The following is a 19,098-nucleotide window of genomic DNA, read 5'->3' on the forward strand; positions in this document are numbered from 1 at the left end:
CTGATAGAACAATTTGGGCTGGAAGGGATCTTTAAACATCATCTAGTCCAACACCCTGCAAAGAGCAGGGACATCTTCAACTAGATCAAATTGCTCAGAGCCTGTTCAGCCTGACCTTGAATGTTTCCAGGGATGGGAAATCTACCACCTCTCTGGGCAACCTGTGGCATGTTTCACCACCCTCATTGTAAAAAACGTATTCCTTATATCCAATCTAAATCAACCCTCTTTTACTTTAAAACCATTACCCCTTGTCCTATCACAATAGGCCTTGATAAAAATTCTGGCAAGATCTTTCTTATAAGTCCCCTTTCAGTATTGAAAGGCCCCAATAAGGTGTTCCCAGAGCCTTCTCTACTTCAGGCTGAACTCAGCTCTCCCAGCACTTCCTCACAGGAGAAACGCTCCAGCCCTCTGATCATCTTTGTAGCCCTCTCTGGACCCACTCCAAAGGTCCATGTTCTTCCTGTGCTGAGGACTCCTGAGCAGGACACAGAACTGCAGGTGGGAGAGAGCAGAGCAGAGAGGCATTCCATGCTGTATTCATGCACCAAACACATTTTGCTTCTTCTCCGGTTAGAGCATAATTTTATGTATATATATATATATATATATATATGTTACTCCCCAATACCTATAATAAAATAGCCACAAAGTCAACAAATAAAGTGGTCAGAAGTCACAGAGTCAACAAATAAAATGATAACATAAAGGAAAAATATCTCATTATTTGTTGAATGAAGCAAAAGCTGTTGTGACTTACACCAGCATTATACAGAACTGTTAAGTCTACTGAGAACTTCCTCTATTCTGCTCAGTACAGTTACCAAGAGCTCAGAGATGACCCAGTATTCTGTGTGTTACAACTTCCACATGTTGTCAGGTGCAAATAGAGAACCGGAATATTTGCAGTAAAGTTCACTCAAGTATTTTGAGTACAGTAGCTTATGTAATTTTTATATTAGTTTAATCACAAGAAAAACTTCAGTCAACATTTGGAAGAGCTCTGAAAATGCTCTGCCGATCATAAATCTATTATGATTGGTTTTTTGGCAGCCAGATCAGGTTTACTGAGGCACTGAAGGAAGGAAAGGCAAGAGGTAGCAAAATGAACACGTGCACAGACAACAATTCCAGAACAGGCCATAAAGAAGGAAATGATGCAGTAAAGATGATGTGACGTGGAGACTGCTCGGCCTAGGTGACACAGCTCTTACACTGCAACTGAAACACCCCATGCTGAGCACGCATTCAGTGTAACCTTGGGCTCTTCCTTCCCATCTCTGGTAACCATCTAATGTTACTGCTTGGTTTTAAGTGCTGCAGGACACAGATGGCCTTCGGGATTTAAATCTGGCAGGTCAGGTCAGTCACTCCTACTGTAACATAAATCCAAGATATCTCCTAGCAATTGACAGATCCTGGGACCTTCACTGTAGCCATTGATCACAAAATGGAATGGGAAGCAGATTTTTTTTTTTTACTGCACTATTATCTCTTCACAGGCCATTGAAGGTAAACTTCATCTATTGGTTTGCAGTTGTACAAAGACGTATTTAAAACTTAAGAAACCGTAAGAGCTAGACTATGAAGGCATGTGTTCTTAGAAACACGTTTAATAAAAAAGGAATGCACATGTACAAGTGAAAATTTCCATGATAGAAATGTTCAATTGACTTTGCACTAATTCCAGGAGACCTAAGGCCAGGTGAAGAGTCAGTCTCCTGGCCAGAAGCCCAGCATGACCTTTCAGATGTGGTGAACTAACATTCAGCAGTCTCATTCACACAGCTTTCCTCACTTGAACACCAGAGGAACAATTCTTCTCCAGGCTAAACAAAGTAGTAAGGGAGGACTTGGGCTGGAGGGTGAAGGAAGACTCAACACTAGGTAAAGAAGAGGCTCCTGTTTACAGTTGTTTCAGTCCTCAAGCTTGAGTCTTAGCTTTTTTGCAGGCTGGCACTGTTGTTTCCTCCTCCTCAACCTTGCGAGGCTTCTTCACTGTGTACACCACCCCACAGGCAGTCTTCCGAGTTTCTGGAATATACAAGCAGAAGCTGCAGTACCTCAAATAAAATGACGCTAATGCATTTAAGGCATGCTCAGTTCAGATGTCCATACCCCAAAGCACAGTTCAACATGTTGAACAGCCAGCCAGTCAGCATGCACAGCACGCAAGCAACTGCAGGGGCAGGAGCTGGGGATTCACTGCATTACAGAATAGGGAAACTATGGGGGGATATACAATCGTGGATGTAGATTTACAGCAAACAAGGAAAAACTGAGGTCTGCAGGGACTGAAGGGCTGCAGAGACACAAACCCATAGGAAACAAGGCTTAATCAGTTCAGTAGTCACAGAAGGACACATTCTTGAAGCATTGACAAAAGCATTTCTGAGCCAAAAATACCATTCTTAAAAAAATATTTAAAAAATACATTCACATACTCCAGGACTCCTAAACAGACTATACTGGCACAGCTATATTGGCAGAGGATCCCCTACATACCCAATAAGTGGCTTTATGGTATTCAAGAATTTTATTTACCAAACCCTCAACATTACCATAAACTACTAGTGTGTGATGTTTGCCAAAAGAACCTGGTGAAGCCCAATCCAACTTCATAATGACTGGTGGGAGGCTTCTCTGCAAAATTTGAAGGTAGAAGAAATTCCCTACAAATAGTCTGTTAGCAAAGAGGCTCTGAAAGAACCTTGCCAAAATATATTGACTTATTCTGGGCTAGAATTCTTTAGGGGACAGGGAAACAACATCTGCTATTTAATTTCACAGATAAGATAGACAGATAAGATAGATGAGGGTCTTGAGAAATTCTACATAAACTTGACAAAAATTCTTTCAACACACTCTATGCCTCTATGTAGATGAGCAGCAAGCTGGAGGAGGACCCTGCTCACAGGAATGCCCTCACCAAGAGATCAAAGCTACCTGCTGCAAATTACAGCAGGTTCAAGCCCCACTTCTACTGAAAAAAGAGATGCAACCCAAATCCTACTGTGCATTTGCACCTTAGAGCAACTCAAGTTGTTGGGAAGGTGACTATTAGTCACACCTACCCAACAAACCTTGACAGAGGCCGAAATTAAGAGATGACTACTCAGAAAGTTAAACTGCCATCAGAATAAACAACAAAAATCAACAAACTAAGAACCTGTTCTGAAACAGGGGACAGTTTCACTATGAAGCACAGCAGGCAGGTCCCTATTTTGGCTAAACCATTTATGACTCGTTAATGTGGTTAAGCGAGTGCTCCAGCACAGACAGCACCACCAGTTTCCCCACTGATTTGCTAACATGGTTACACGGGAAAAAAAAAAACCTTGCCACACAAGCTCCTCTTCATTCATTGGACAAGGGAGCTAAAACCCTAATCCGACTTGCTTTGTAAGGTCTCAGACCTTTTGGAAAATATGCATTAAGAGGAATTTATTTTAGCAAATGCACATGTTACTTAGAGGAGCTTACAAGTGCTCACCTCCATGAAGCATGGTGGCTCTGCAGTTGGTGGACACGGCTGCCTTTGCTTCGCTTTCCGACAGGCCAAACAGCAAACCTCTGTCAGCATTGCTCAGGATCAAAATGCACAGAAAGGAGCAAACAGAATAGGGAAGTCTCTCGGCACATAGGTTTGCTTACTCTACAAATAACTGGGAATTAGCAAAGCTGTAATTCAAAGTGACATTTTGCATAAGGTTACCCAGAGGCAGGGAAATGAGGCACCCAATTCTCCGGGCTGCAGTTCCCCAGCAGCCCTCCTGGCAACGTTGCTTTTTACCAGGCAGGAAACTGTACTTTTGAAAAGAAAAGTCTGTCAATGCAGGAACATTTTAGATATGAATAATCAAGCAAAAAAATCACCCCATGGAAAATTTCAGTTTTGGGGAAAGGACACTGTCTGATACAAAAGCATCATGCTGAAAAGTTTCCAGCCACCTTCGGCAGGGATGACACCAGATTAGGTGTGTTAATTTGGGTTGAGCCTGACTGCTCATTTTAAGAGGGAAGAAAATGTTGTGCATAAAATCCTTCCGGGCCGCACAGCCTCCCACACAGTTCTTATGACTCAGAGCACGCTCCTTCCCTTCGAGGGACAGTCCAGAGATGTGCTTGTGGGGTGGGGAGAGTCATAAAAATGCATCTGAATTCCTAAAAGAAGGGAAGAAAAGACGCTCTCCTTGGTTTCCAGAACACAACCACTTATTTAACATTACATATGTAACTAAGGACTGGAAGATTCAGAAGTAATCAGCACTCAGATAGGAACTTCTTGCAATTTTACATAAATACAATTTTATAGCTTTTGCTACCAAATATGTGGCACTTTGGAGATCCTAAGTAATAATTTCTTGTTTGGTTTGCAGGGTCCATAGACTTGTATGTTTTTTATTCATTTCTCCATTTTCACCCACACAACATCAATGTATATCACAACAAAACATACCTGTAGCTGAACACGGACATTACTGTCTGCAGTGACTACTCACACCACCCCATGACCAAGATCTGTTGCTCCTTCCACACACACAGAGAGCCCTGATTCATTGAAGTGGTCACCAACAAGTATCACTGTATAAAGTTCAAGGACTGTAAAGGATGAAAGAATTTCAAAACCACTTTGAACTTTCAAGTGTTACTACTAACTGCTGTCTTTGACTGGTGAAAAGGATACAGATTAGCCACGTCATAAGGACCTCGTAGTTCCAGAGGCTAAAAAAGAACAAAGAAGTTTGAATATGTGCATGCCCTTGCTTGCAGGCTGACAGAGTGAGCAAGCAGGACAAGGCTATCAGGTAGGTAAGATTAAATTCTACATTAGAGCAAGCTGCCGAAGATACACTAGGAAATCAAACAAATACCACTGTTTTGGCAGAGTCCCCAGCTGGGAAAAAACTGTCATGGAAAATATTGCAGCAGCAACAAAAACCCCCCAGAAGCCCCAGCAAAACAACAAAAAGAAAATCCCCAAACCCATAATACAATTCTTTGGTAAAGCAGATTGATTAAAAAACTCCTGAAGATGGCAATCATATTTAAACTTACAATTTTTATATGTTTAGTTTTTAATTAAAGCTGTATTTTAAGCCACAGATAAATCTTCAAATTGTTCTGACTTCAAAAAAAAAAAAATCTAGGACTTACCCTTTCAGCTGCACTAGATATAACTATGTTCTGGAAAACAAAAGAAGACAAACATTCATCTGTCAGACAGCATCAAGAAACGAAAAAAAATCAGCAAACAGCACAGACTTTATGAGCATTAACTAAGTTCAGGCTCAGAGCTCAATTAAACATCAGAGTATCTGAGGCCCTCAGATGAAGTGAACTCTAGCAGGGTGGGATCTTAATTTGAGGACATGATTAAACTCAGTTATTGCCCTATCCCCTACACAGAGAGGGGCACTGGCACAAGCCTCCCTTGGAGTTATAAACCTCTCACAGAGACGCAGGAGTTGAGTAAGTACAGCACCTTTAAGAGGGACAGGCTAAGCAGTATAAATGTCAAGAGTGGTGGCATTAAGCAAGTACCTATCTGCCTGTATCACTCATAGTGGACTTCAAAGGGACCCTAAGGGTAAAGAAAAAAATGCAGAGCTGCAGATACGGTGTTAAGAAGTGCCCCCCTTATTTACACCAGCTGAAAGATGCCCCATACAAACAACAACGCTCTCTGAGATGTAATGGAAATGGATTTAGGAGTCCAGGATCCCCCAAAAGCAGCTTACAGATAGTGCCTTTAGACAGTTTGGTGCTCCTGAATTTTCAGCCTACTCTGTTGCAGTACAACTTGATGCTAAGCTCAGCATTCACGTTGTCCTTAATCAGACGCACAGTGGTTCAGGAAACCTATCTACACCTAGGCAGTGGCTGCCAATTCGTGCCATACCCCCAACACTGGCACCCCTACGAAAATTGCCAGTCTGAAAGAAATCCTTCTCCCTTCACTCCTAAAAGGTTTCTGCAAAACAGGTATGTCAGTACACAGGGGCTGGCAGACACCACAGCTCAGCTGCCAGAGCTTTTCTAAAGTTAAACCTCCAAGGATGCTCACCCAGGGAGAGACTGTTTTCCACAGGTGGAAACTCTGCAGCAGCAAAACTGCTTTGCACCTTTTATTAAGCTGAATAAAAAGCTTTGGGAATTCTTGCCTGAGTGGGTAGGAATGAGAATTGTACTGAGGCAGCAAAAGGCTTTCCCTCTCTGACGTCAGTACCACCAACACCTCATGCCACCTCCACTTTCAAGGTGGGGCTTTAGATCCCTTCCTCACACTGCTAAGCTTGTCCTGCCACCTCCACAGCATAAAGGGCAGACACTGGAAGAAAATGCCCTGTGTGCAACTGGAACTCAACATGTGAAAGCTACACGAAAATGACTGTATGTTCTCACTGTGCCCAAGGTTTCCTTGTGTGCTGAGGAGAGGATGGGCCAGACAATTCTGCCTTACCATAAGGAAGGCCAGAAGCAATACATACATCACAGTGACTTAACAGCACACATCCTGATGGTGCCTAGGACATTTCTTTCTGCATAGTTCACCTTTAAATTGACTGCACTATGGATCCCAAGGGTGCTTTTGAGCTTCAGTGGTGCCGACTGCAAGAGTTTGCTGGGAAAATTCAAGTCTCCTGCTTCGAGCTGTAGCAACTAACGCCTGCGTCCCAGGCTCAGAGAAGCTCCCAGAGCAGCTGTGCAAGATCTTGAACCAGCATGGGATTGTGGTTCACCACTGTGCATGGGAGATATGCTCTGCCTGGTTCAAAGGCAACAGGCTTCCATTAGAGGATGGGTAAGACAGGAGAAGGAGACAAGAGCAGACAAGAAAAGCACTGCCAGCAAGCAAAAAGAGAGGCAGGCAAAGGCAAATCTAAGGGAAGGGCTAAAGGGAAAAACTCAAAGGCAAAACACTATCTCCCCAGGTAAAGGAGACAGCAGCTGTTCAGAACACTGCTCCAGGCAGCACTCAGACTCAGTTACCAAAACACAGGAGGTGAGGGACTGTGGCTATGCACACCTTCTGACAAGCAAGGCAGGTAAATCCCTTCTTCATCCCCTGCACACTTTAACATGTTTTAAGGACTCCGTGCAATGCAGACACCAGCAAATTTCTGGAAGTTTCTCTGCCCTGCTACAACAGAGGAAGAACAAAAGGATCCAAAAGGTTCTGCAAGTTCAGCAACTAAACTTTACAGAAGGCAAGACTTGGGTGCCAGGTGCCAATGCAAGTAGTCTATGGACCAGCCATCTCCTGTCTCATTAAAAAAAAATTTAAAAAGCGCCTTTACATGACTGATGGAAGTAAACTGTCAGTAACGGCTAACAACCAGCTCTGCTGGCTACAGATTGAAGACTGACAGGTGCAGAATAAAAGCATGCAAGCCTGAGCATCTGAACATCTCACTTGCCCTGTTTGTGACATCAACTCAACTGGTCCTCTCCAAATCAACAACCATGTGAGAAGCACATCTTGAACTGCACAGAGGAAAGAGAAACACTGGTAAAAAATGAATGTCAAAGGAAAGAGGCCTGCTGTGTATATAATTCATGTCCAAATCAGTATTTTGTGCAATTAACTCCCAGAGCTGGGCTTCTCAGGAAAGACTGTGCAAATACTTACTTTATTCTGTAGCACCAAGGGAATTAACCTGCTTGACCCACTCTGCTATCCTATAAAAGTTGCCATGCCTGAGGGGAACTGAGGTAATGATGGATCTACTTTTAATTTGCCTTCCAAGCTCTATATCCCACTTCAGACTAGATTTGCAGGGTAAGGCCAATTTCAGCTTCTCTGGACTAGCTGTGGCAAAGGCCATTTCCAATAAAGTTGGTGGGAGCTACAATTTCTTTTAACTTGGGTATGTATTATGATATGCTTCCCTATTAAAAAATCATGTCCTGAGAGGACCCAGCATGACAGACAGCTTAACCTGGTAGCCTGGGAGGAGGGAAGTTATGAAAGCAATGGATTACAGACATCTCAGCATTACTTCTTCCTTGGGTTTCAGTAGCATGGAAGAATGCAGTTGATCTGACTGCAGCAAAGCCTTGGCTGACAGCCAGCTAGCTGTTGGGTCTGTTTTGTACACAGGGAATTTACTAACCATTTAACAAAACAAGATTTCTACTTTTTTTCTTATCGTTTTCTATCCCCCCATATTCAATATATCAAAAAAAGAGCTTTTGGTCAATCAGAAATATGAAATGGGGGATTTGAAAGAAATGCATGGATTTCAGTTCTAGTGCAAATCTTAGATCTCTGGAACTTTATTCTCTCCCCATCCCCTCCCACCTTTGTTTTGGGAATTGCACACCACAAAAAAACATAGGTTGTTCTGAAGAAAGAATCTAACAGCTTGACAACTTAAGAAAGCAGGCAGTGGTGAAAGGCTGGAAGTATCTGGAGCTAGAATAATTGTGTCCTTGTGTTAGTAGGCAAAGATTCAGTCACAGCTTCAGATACCCTGGCATCAAACTCATTTAAAATGGCTCAGTCTGTACAACTCTAGAAGAATTTGAACTGAATTAATTACCTAGTTTTCACTTTGAGAGCTTACCTTTCCTTTGCAGATCTGCATCAGGCTGATTGCATTGGAAATTGTGTATCTTCTCATTGTGGAGTCTTTGATGGCAGGCGTGTAAAGAAGTTCAAAGTAAATGCCTCGATCTATTGCCTTCACATGAAAGAGAGTAATCAAAAATCAAAAGGAGAGAACCCTAACAATCTAACAACTGCTGTCTATTATTGATGTAGCTTATTCTCAGTTTAACTGTTTTATATATGAAAAAATTAAGGAGGAATTTTTCCAGAAAAAGCCCAGCATAGCATGAAAGGATCATAGGGGAAAGCTCCACTGTACATCAGGTATGTGTACTTGAATCTTGGGATGACAGATAAATGAGGTTTAACAAACAAAGAATTACCAGCCACTTAGTTGTTTTAATTGGCTTTCCACTATCACAGAGATGAGGAAACAGGTAAACACTGCCGGTCAGAAACAAGTCTTGAAACCTTGAGGACTCCACTCCTCTAGTCCCACACCCTCCTGTAAGGAAGATCACCACTTCCCACTGTACCCATGTCTTGCAGATGAAGAATTTGTCCTTGCATAAAAGCAGCAATCAAGACTCTTCTCCTGTCTCACAGCATACTCTGGTATTTGTGACAATATTAAATAACACTGAGTCACAGAAGAGGTTCCAAATAGTAATACTGATTATATTTTCAGCTGCTTTAAAATCTTTGCTATCTGTCAAAGTACCTCACCAAAAGCCTAGTATTCTTGTTTTTGCAAACAGAGAAAGGTTAAGCAACTTGCTATGGGGCACAGTGCACTAGTGATAAAGACACAATTTAGAGCTGGGAGTTCTTTGGTCCATGGTCTATAATACATTTGCCTGAAGTGATACTCTATGCTTAATACTCATATTATTAAAATATGCTGCAATGCTAATATTGTAAGAGAGTCCAGTAACTGAATACAGATGGAATTAATCCAGCTCCCATCCATGCATGACCTCTGCATGCAAGCACAACAGAAGCTATGTATACATCAAATGGTTTACACAGAACTGGTCTGACATCTGCAAACAAGAGAAGCCTGACTTTATCAAAACCAAAACAGGTGATGGCAATACACCAATTTCCAGTCAAGCAGATTTTTAACCTCATCCCCACCACTTCAGCTGCCTGCCAATCTGTCTGTCTGGCATCGTAACAACCAAAACTGACTGCCCTGGGATGCACAAAACCAGTCCAACAGACAGAATGCCTTGCAGCTGGGAGTGTGAAAGATGAGAAGTAGCTTCTAAGGAAAATGTCTCCCAACACAGGGCTCCAAGAGCCACACAGCTCCTTACCTGGGTCATCTTCTGGAGTTTTAGGCAGCTAAGGTACTCTCAAACAACATTTCATACAAAACTGTTATTCCAGGTGGAATGTTAAAGTTCTCAGTTTATAATAAAATCTGATGTAATATTTTTATTCTGTTTCAGAATTAATTCTAGCTAATTTTTTATTTTTATTCTAGGTCAAACTTTCTGAGAAAAGGAAGTAGGATTACTAGCCAATTCCAAATTTAAATTTTTAAGCACTAAGGACTACATCAGCCAAAAATACCCATGTGGAATGAACCTGGCCATATATTCAGAGGAAACAACTAGTTCACCTAAGAGCATGTTCAGATTAAATTTTCTGGCAAGCCACCAAAGTAGGCAGAACTGAATTAAAAAAATATTGGATCCACGCTGACAGTCATCTTGTGTCCCACAGCAGATATTTAGCAATTTCACATTTGGTTCAATTACCAAGACATTCTTTTGTCTAAGTATGGATTCAACACAGTTGTCTTCCAAGTAACCAGCACATCATCTTTCTCCTAAATTAACACTGTCATTCATGTTTCTTGTCTTTTAAATCACGGGGCTGTTTATCTATTCTGACACAGCTGTACCACTTCTGGTTTGGGAAGCAGCTTAGTCAGCAATCACACCACATCTCATTGCTTGGCAGAGTAGCGGCCTTAAGGCTCTGTTTCCATTCCTTGGGAACACCACTTCTGCCTTCTTAAGTGGGGGACAGGAGGAGAAAAAGAAAGAATATACATCACTGTGTATTAAATGCTGCAGTGGAGCCCGGAAGCGAAGGACATCTGGAACAACACCATATATTATGCAAGAAAATAAAAGAACTGCTTGGATGGGAATGGTGGGAGGAAAGGAGTAGGGAATTCAACACAAATTCTGTATTTAATGTCAGTTCAGTCTAACGGCAAAAAAACAATTAGATGTAAATTTACCATATTCACAGGGGGCCTTCGGAAGTAGAATGGCAGCTTTTCTGTTACATTTATGCATACCAGATCCACATCTAGAGTTGTGCAAGCGATCTACAGCAAAGAGACAGGAACAGGTTATTAGATATGCCAAAGAAAATGCATAACCAACTTTAGGTACATTAATGTTCTCTTTCATTTCTCAATGCAACAAATGCCTCTCCAAAGTCAGTTCAGTTTTAAAATTAAGACGTACTATGCCATGCAGGTATGCCAACAGAGCAGGGCTACAAATGCACAGCCTGAGCATCTGAGGCTTAAACCTCAAGTCTTCCCTCACTCAGAGAGCTACTTTTCCGATAAATTAATGACCAACCCCAAAGCAAGGCTTACTGCTTTGTTTTTATCTGACAGAGGACATGCAGAAGCAATGCTGGCTTTTGACAAAAGAACTCACAGGTTCAACCTGTGACAGGAACAACCCCAGTTTAAAAAGGGAACAACCCAGGAACTGCCCCCTACCCTATCAGCTCTACTTCCAGTGCAACACCTGTTTGTTTTCAGGATTAGTTATTTTTACCAAAAGCAACAAAAACTGAAAGAAAAGCAGAATTTTAGACAGTGACTGGTGGTGTTGCATGTCCAGTACTGGGGACCGATCCACAGAGCCTCTCTTTCTTGGCTAGGTGGAGAATGTGCAGCTTTTTCTGAGAGCCACACCTCTGGTGGGGCCTGAAGATGGCACTGAAGGCTACAGTTTAAAAGTTTAGCTTTGAATTCATACCACAATTTACAGGTTGTATTAAGAGATGGAGGGAACGAACAATGGGTGGAGACTCATCACACTGAGATACAGGGAAAATCAACTACAGATAAAAGGGAGCCCTTAGTTTACACTGACCACATGCACACAAGGTATGTAGGAATTATATGTGCCTACCCGATAAAGATGATTACACGGGGTCAGACTAATGTCTGCAAACAGCGTTGTAACAAAGAAAATAAAATAGGCTGAGGAAGTTGAAAAGGAATTTTCTGTGTGTAGAGGAACTCTCTGCTTTCAGAAACCTGCCAGCAACTGCTCCAAATACACCTGGGCCAGGCGCCAACCATTCATCCCTCCTCCCACCGGCATGAAAGCAGTGGGGGTTGCGGCAGTCCCAGGGGTGGGCTGCTCTGATGCAAGGCAGCCTATTGCTTTGCAAACTACTCTTCTACCAGTCTGTTCACAGGGAATTTGGATGGAGATGAGAGCAGACACCCAGCTTTAGGAATGTTTCTTAGCTGTTGATAGCGCTCCCTCCTAGACAAGACAGCCACAGCACACATGCAGTCAAACCACAAGGTTTTTGAAGTTAAAATATCTCTACCAGGCCGTTCAAACTAAACTTTATCAACTCTGTTAGACAGGACACTGTTGGAATCTATTGCATAGAATTAAACTTGCATGTGGAAGCTCAGCCCTACTACAGCCAGTCTTCCTTCTTGTCTTACATGAAACACAAACTATCAGACAGAGGTGATTTACAGGAACATGCACAGAACAAATAGATGTGAATCCTTGAAAGGATGTCAGTGAGGCCATACAAAATACAGGAAGAGATAATGCTAAAAATGAAGGAAAGCAAAAACAGACATCAGAAGCATTCAAGCTTCCCTATGTCATGAGAAATCAAGCCTTCCTAATCAGCTCCAGAAACACTGGAAAAGTCTTTTCCAGTTTGCAAATTAAGCACAGTTGGAGAGAGAGTGACTCAAATGCCAGGATATCTACAGGATTCCAGTGACCAGAACATTTCAGAAAATACCACCAAGGGAAAACAAAATTAAGAGTCATACTTCCCCCTGAGGAATTCCTGCACTGCATGGAAAACTGGAGAGGAGATTTCTCCAGACATTTTTATGTTCAGCCAATCTCTGGCTCACAAGTCACACAAGCAGGCAACTTAAGGTTACCCTGCCTGCTGAAAGGATCTGAAGTGCAACAACTTCATACAGAAAATAACATGCAGTGGTTGCATAGCCCAGCACCTGCCTGGCCACACTGTGGGCAAGAGCCCCATCTGCTGGGAAACTCTAGACAGCCATAAATAAATAAATTTGCCACTGTTTGGATGCTCTGAAGCAAGCTTTAGCAAATATTTTAGGAATAAACATTGAAATTTGGCTTTGCACTACATCCTGAAACTTACACGAGCAAGTTTTTTTAGATACTGGTGATCTGCTAATTACTTACAAACAGCAAACAGAGCTAACTAATACAATTAACATTCAGAAATCTTAAAAAGCAAAAGTTTTGAAAAGCAACAGGCACAGACCTTATTACTGGCACAGAGTGGGCATTCCTGTTGCAGCCCAAAACAATCCTTCTGGGAGACTTAAAGAAGAAGCTTGTTCTACAATTGGCAAATATAGCTTCCTCATACCCTTGAGGTAATGCTGAGTTACCAAAAACCAATTTTAAAATATGAAGTTGATTTGTGACCCACTCTAGATGGCTTTATTCTTAACGGAGAAACATCCATGAGTCATAAGAGCCAAATGTAGGTGCTGAAACCCCATATGTAATGTCACTTGTGTCAGACTCCCTGTTGATACCTCTACAAAACTGACACAGCTCTCCACAGACAGTTTAGAAAATCTAAAATCTTAAAACAAAAGCCACACATTCAAACCTGCCCTGAACATGAACATGTAAGGATGAAGTCTTTCACCTCATGTGGTTTGCAAGGAACATGCTTGGGTTCCATCCCCAGCTCAAAGTGCTGCCAGCATGGAAGCAATGAAGATGGTCCCACTGACAATCCTGCTTCTGTCCTAACACACTGCACAGACTCTCAGCTTAACCAGTCTCTATCTGCACTAGCCTGCCCAGATCCACTTTGTGCCACAATGACCCACATGGCTGAATCAGAGCAGAAAAGCGGATCTGCCTGAAAAATAACTTGGCAAAAACTCTGGTTACTGTTCAGCCAAAAGCAGGTTCCTCAAAGCAAACTGCCAGGCAGCTAGGCATACAAGCAGCCTCATCAGCAGAGCAGTCAGGGACCTGCAGAAATGAGTGTTTTTCATGCAGAAATGTTTATGACAGCTTAAGCACCGCCACAGCTGGATGTCCAACTACAGCAGGACTCATGATATGGCTGAAAATAAACAATAATCACCCTTAAATGAGAGCACATCCTTTCCCCTAAAAACAACACAGCATACCCCTGCTGATTATCTAACTTCAGGCACTTGTTTAAACATATGATAACTGATTGAGCTCACTTAAGAAGTGAGATTTTATGCTGTTGCCAGAGATCAAAAGAGAGAGGTGGAGAGTGGCCCTTAAAAGTCTTTTACAACCATTTGCCTCCATCATACCCCCAAGAGTCCTAAAATCTTGCATGGGAAATAAAATTCAAAAATTAGTTTTATTAAGCTGTAACTGTTATAATTAATGCTTGAATTCTTCTACTGAAAGATTCTTTAAAGTTCACCTTCTTCTACAGCCTCTTGCTTTGTACTTTACTTGGACAAGTCTTCAAAAAGGAGGGGAAATAATTTAGACAAAACAGAAGAATATAATTTTAATGTGGCAAAACAGGTACTCAACAGTACTGGAAAGTGGCTTTAACTTTTTTAGAAAAGCCAATCACCAGACTCAGTTTTAAACTGACAAGTTCCCTTTGAAAGTAAGTTCTCCAAAGAGACTCACAGTCATTTTTGGTGTCCCTGTGCCTCCTTAACACTGCCTCACACAACAAGCACGCCTGCTTCCTGACTGCCAAGGCTAACCGAGATGGGATGCTTCCATCTACTCTCACAGTTCAGACTTAACTATATTTATGAGCTTACAACAGGTCAGACACCACAATATTGGGTTTTGTAAGAAAAAATCTGATAAAAACATCATTTGCTTCAAAGTGCTCCACCTGATCAGAACATTGACATCAGCTGTTAACAAGTATTTGAAAACAATTTAAATAAAAATATGAGGGAAATGGAGGTGAACACCTATCACCCAACAAGCCGAGATCTTTCTGTCTCAGACAGTGTTTTAAAACTGGGATTTTTTAATTTTTTAAAACTAGGATTTTTTCTGGTATGAAAGTTGTATTGAAGACATACCAGCTATGAATAAAGGCTGGAAAACAATACGATGCTTGGTGCTTTTAGTAATGGTTAAAAATTACTGCACATTACTGTATTTAGAAGTATCAACTCTCACTAATGTCTTCTCCAGTCAAACACCAGAAATAAAACAAACCAGTTCACTGTCAAACACACTGGCAACACCTTGTTTTTCTAACATGACAGAAATGACAGAGTATTGGGGGGCTTGTTCAAAATATTTGCATTTCTATTAACATAAACCAATGTGAGAAACAATGCTGTTGAGCTACGGTCACAAATTAGTCCTAACTAAGGTTTGAAAATTATTCACACCCACTATTTTCCCTCATACTGGGAGTGCTACCACTGCTACAAACATCAGCACCTGTTCAGTAACACCTTCAAAGACTCACGAATTTTGTGGAGGTAGTTTTCAGTTGCAAGTTTACTCTGAACAGTCAGGATAAAATCTGAGCGAGAAAATGACCGTCTGCCCTTCAAGTGTTTCCCCTGAGGCTGTTCTACTTTTGTACAGCCTCAATGGTTTTCTCAGCAGGCAAAGTAACAGATGTATCATGAAATCACAGAAGTGAAGCTTCTCTCATTCAACTTGAGCATCCAAAACACTCAAAACAAAAACAGAAATCTCAGTCTGACAATGAAGCAAGGGCTATTGGGCTTAATCAGGCATATTTACTTTTGGAAATTTTAGTTTATCTGTTCATAAGATGCTGTGACAACCAGAACTGGCTCTGTCTTGTAAGCTCCTGCTCCTCTTTTGATTTAAAATAAAGAAGGAAAAAGAAAAAGAAGAAAGATATCAGCTATTCTTTTGGACAAACTTTCACGAGAGGACCTAGGACTAAAAGGAAGAAGGTAACTCTCAGAATCACATTAGTTCCACTTTAAAATCCTCCCCAGCATTTCAGAAACCTGGAACAATTAATGCTAACAGAAGATCACAAGTGTGTTTTGGGGAAGTCAGAGTTTGAGAAATTAAAGTTCAAGAGAGAATTTTTCTACATGATGATAATACACATATATCGGGGGGAAAAAGAATGTTTTCTCTCCTCATTAGAGTACAAGACACACAAAGGCAACCACAGTGCAGAGGCAGACGAGTCCATTCATCAGGTAGATCAGGTAGATGTTTCAGACTCTGACCTGTCACCTCAAGGCCTTGCAGCCTCCTGCAATCCCTCCCAACCTGCTCAGACTATTAAGTGACCAGGCAGCCTATAATGCTTAATTAGCCCCATAAGGTCTTCATAAAATAGGAAATAAAATCAAAACAAAGCATGTACTTAAACTAGCTCAAGGCACTAAAAGTTATTGAATAAGCATTACAGATCAGATGATTGTACTTACGTGGAACAGTTTCTCAGTCTTTGGAAATACTGCTATGATGTCATATAACCTTATATTTGCAGATGTTGATCTCTACAAAAGGAGCAAAAAATTACTACCTTTAATTCTGGCAGATATCAAAGCTATGCACAATGATTAAAACCAAAATAATGAGAAGAAAATTTCTTTTTTCCTAGTACTAAAAGAAAGCCAATAATCATCCAACTACACAGTAGGTCTCTACTGTGAAGTCATTCATTCTTAATTTGAGCCTTATTGCCACCCACCTACTAAGGCACTTAAACCTTTTGCTTCAATCATGTAACACTAAAACACAACCAGACACAAGGCTTGCTCATGGTCTTCCAGTTTATGCACAGAAGTCCAGAAATTGAAGAAAAGAACCAAGGAACAGAACTACTGTTCCTTATTGACACATGATCAGCAGAAGCCATATCCAGTCTTGTAAGTCTGCACCTCTTCGTGATCACATTATTTGTTAAAGATGCAATCTGAGAAATCACTGCTGAGTGCCCTATAAAATGTAGGGAGTTCTCCCCATAAAATTTCCAAAATTTTATTCATTCACTGAGAAAAAGAAACAAAAATTGGAAAATCGATTACTAAATATACTTACCAAGAGATTACAGTGGGAAGGATCAGAAACAACAAGTGTTAGCCGGGTTAAGACTTTAATTCTTTTAGATGTCCCCTACAGAACAAGAAATAATATAAAAGACTTAAAAACCACCAAAGAAAAAATTTGTGGTGATTTCCACCCAGCCTGCTATAAAAAGAAAACGGTGCCTTGCTTATAGTCTTACTATACTAGTTTTCCAAAGTCTGTATTTACACTTCCCTAATTTATATTATCTCTTTGATATTATACTTGTCCTTACAAAGAACGACATTGTGTTTCTCTGAGTAAGGGTCAACAGAAAGAAAAAAGAAAGAAAGAAATAAAGAAAAAAAATCACGCAGAAAAACTGAGTATGTTTTATTACTGCTATAATTCCCCAGGTAGGCCACTGCAAGTTCCTGAATTAATATCAATGACCTGAAATAGTCTTGTATTTTATTATATCCAAATTTTGCTCCATCAAAACCAGGAAGTTATTTCCAAAACTCAAATTTCGAGAACTGTACTTTAATTATTCAACTACAAGCAGATTCAAAATTCACATAAAGCAATCTTTAAAAATTTCTAAAATAATGAATAGAGACTAATGTGAGTGTACCATTCTTCCAAAGCTTGGTGTTTTTAACCCTCAAACAATGGACAAATTTCTCTTTTCTGATTAACATCTAATATACAAAATCACATATACAAACACACCAAGGCAAAAAAATGTATCTCAGAATAATAATACACAGATAGAATTTAACTAGACATACTTGTACAATAGGCAAAGATGGAAACAACTCTGAAGGAGATACTGGCTTGATGATTTCCTTAAAAGAGAATAGAACAAAGTTATTAAAAATGTGATGGGTTAGGTTTACAAGTAAACAAAAGCTGTGTTCCGCTCATGAGAAGAAATTTACCATGCTAACAAAACTATTTCCCTGGGACAGTACACAAACCACACTAAAAATTAACCCAAGGGCAATAATACTAAATTATAAAATGGGAGTTTTTTACAAATACAGATCTTTGTACTTGTGTCTAGATGTGCATTCTGCAGATAAAGCTATCTGGGAACATGCAATAAAGCAGTAGGTTTACTAGAGAAAATACGCTAAAAAAATAATCCCAAGAAAAATTACCTGTTTCTTTTCTTTAAAATCGATGACATGGTTAAGAGCAACTGCAGAATATCCCACTGAAAAACACAAAATAAGAGTGTTTTGTCCAGTAAACTAATGGAAACAAATCCAATCAAAAAACTGTTAAACAGTCATTACTTAAAGGTCTTAAAATTAATAAATCGGGTGCATATTTAGCTTTCACATTATTTTTTTTAAAAGGCTGGTTCACCCAAGAAAGTGTTTTAAAATAAAAAAACAAAACTGTTTGCCTTTTAACATATCCCAGGCCTGACAACTTGTACTCAATGGCAGAGCTTTATGAACACGAATACTTGGGGTTGAGGTCCTCAAAGATTTGGCCGAGTTTGGCCCCGTTTATGACTTTCTTTACGGAAAATTGTTAAGTACATTCAGGACAGTTGTTAAAACTGCAGGCGACGCAGAGCTGGGAGAGAAACAACTATGGAAGAAGGCAAATATGAGGACTCAAAATGATGCCGACGAAACTGAAAGGTGTCGTTCAGGACGACTCTAAAGAAGATTTAACAGGGGCATTTAAATCACCTCCAAACAGTGGGCAGGCAGCACCTGGCTGTACAACAGTTCTGCAGGAAAAGAGCCGGGTCATAAGAAACTGCAGCCAGAAAAACTTGTCCGCGTCGGGAAAAACACAACTGTTACGCTGGGATAAGCAGACACAGAGCCTGCGAAGCACACCACGAGCTTCCCCCGCTGCTCAGAGCCGGGCACTTGCAGAAAACTGCAGGCTGGGCAGGGAGAGCGCGGAGGTGCCGGGGAACACGCGCCCGCGTGGGAGCGGACGGAGAGGGGTCGGCCGGCGTGGAGGGAAGGAAAGGCTCACCCCGGAGAGCTCGGCTGCGCCCACCCCAGCCCGCAGGCTCCGGCTGTGCTCCCTGAGCCCTGAGCTCCCTGAGCCCGGCGCTCGCGTCCCGCTGCTCCCCGGGCCCCCCCACCGAGCCCCAGGCGGCCCCTCCGCCCGGACTCACAGTGCGCCGCGGCCTCCAGCAGGCTCTGCAGGGACTTCTTGTCGGGCCCCTGCGGCAGGTTCAGGTCGGCGAACCCGGCCATGCTCACGCCGGGGCGGGCGGGCCGA

At 41.5% G+C, this 19,098-nt stretch overlaps 1 protein-coding gene across 1 annotated transcript; it reads right to left on the reverse strand.

The window, feature by feature from the left end:
• Positions 1-1,586: 1,586 nt before the first annotated feature.
• Positions 1,587-19,098, reverse strand: RPP30 (ribonuclease P/MRP subunit p30). Its single transcript, XM_017804149.1, has 11 exons — positions 18,992-19,098; positions 18,003-18,058; positions 17,631-17,687; positions 16,873-16,947; positions 16,257-16,328; positions 10,815-10,904; positions 8,574-8,690; positions 5,161-5,190; positions 4,691-4,728; positions 3,497-3,576; positions 1,587-2,037 (listed from the first exon to the last, which is right to left on the reverse strand). The coding sequence occupies exons 1-11, from the start codon at positions 19,071-19,073 to the stop codon at positions 1,928-1,930; spliced, it is 807 nt and encodes a 268-aa protein (XP_017659638.1). The 5' UTR covers positions 19,074-19,098; the 3' UTR covers positions 1,587-1,927.

This window comes from Lepidothrix coronata, unplaced genomic scaffold (genome assembly GCF_001604755.1).
Source record: "Lepidothrix coronata isolate B3197 unplaced genomic scaffold, Lepidothrix_coronata-1.0 Scaffold8, whole genome shotgun sequence".
Taxonomy (NCBI): Eukaryota; Metazoa; Chordata; class Aves; order Passeriformes; family Pipridae; genus Lepidothrix; species Lepidothrix coronata.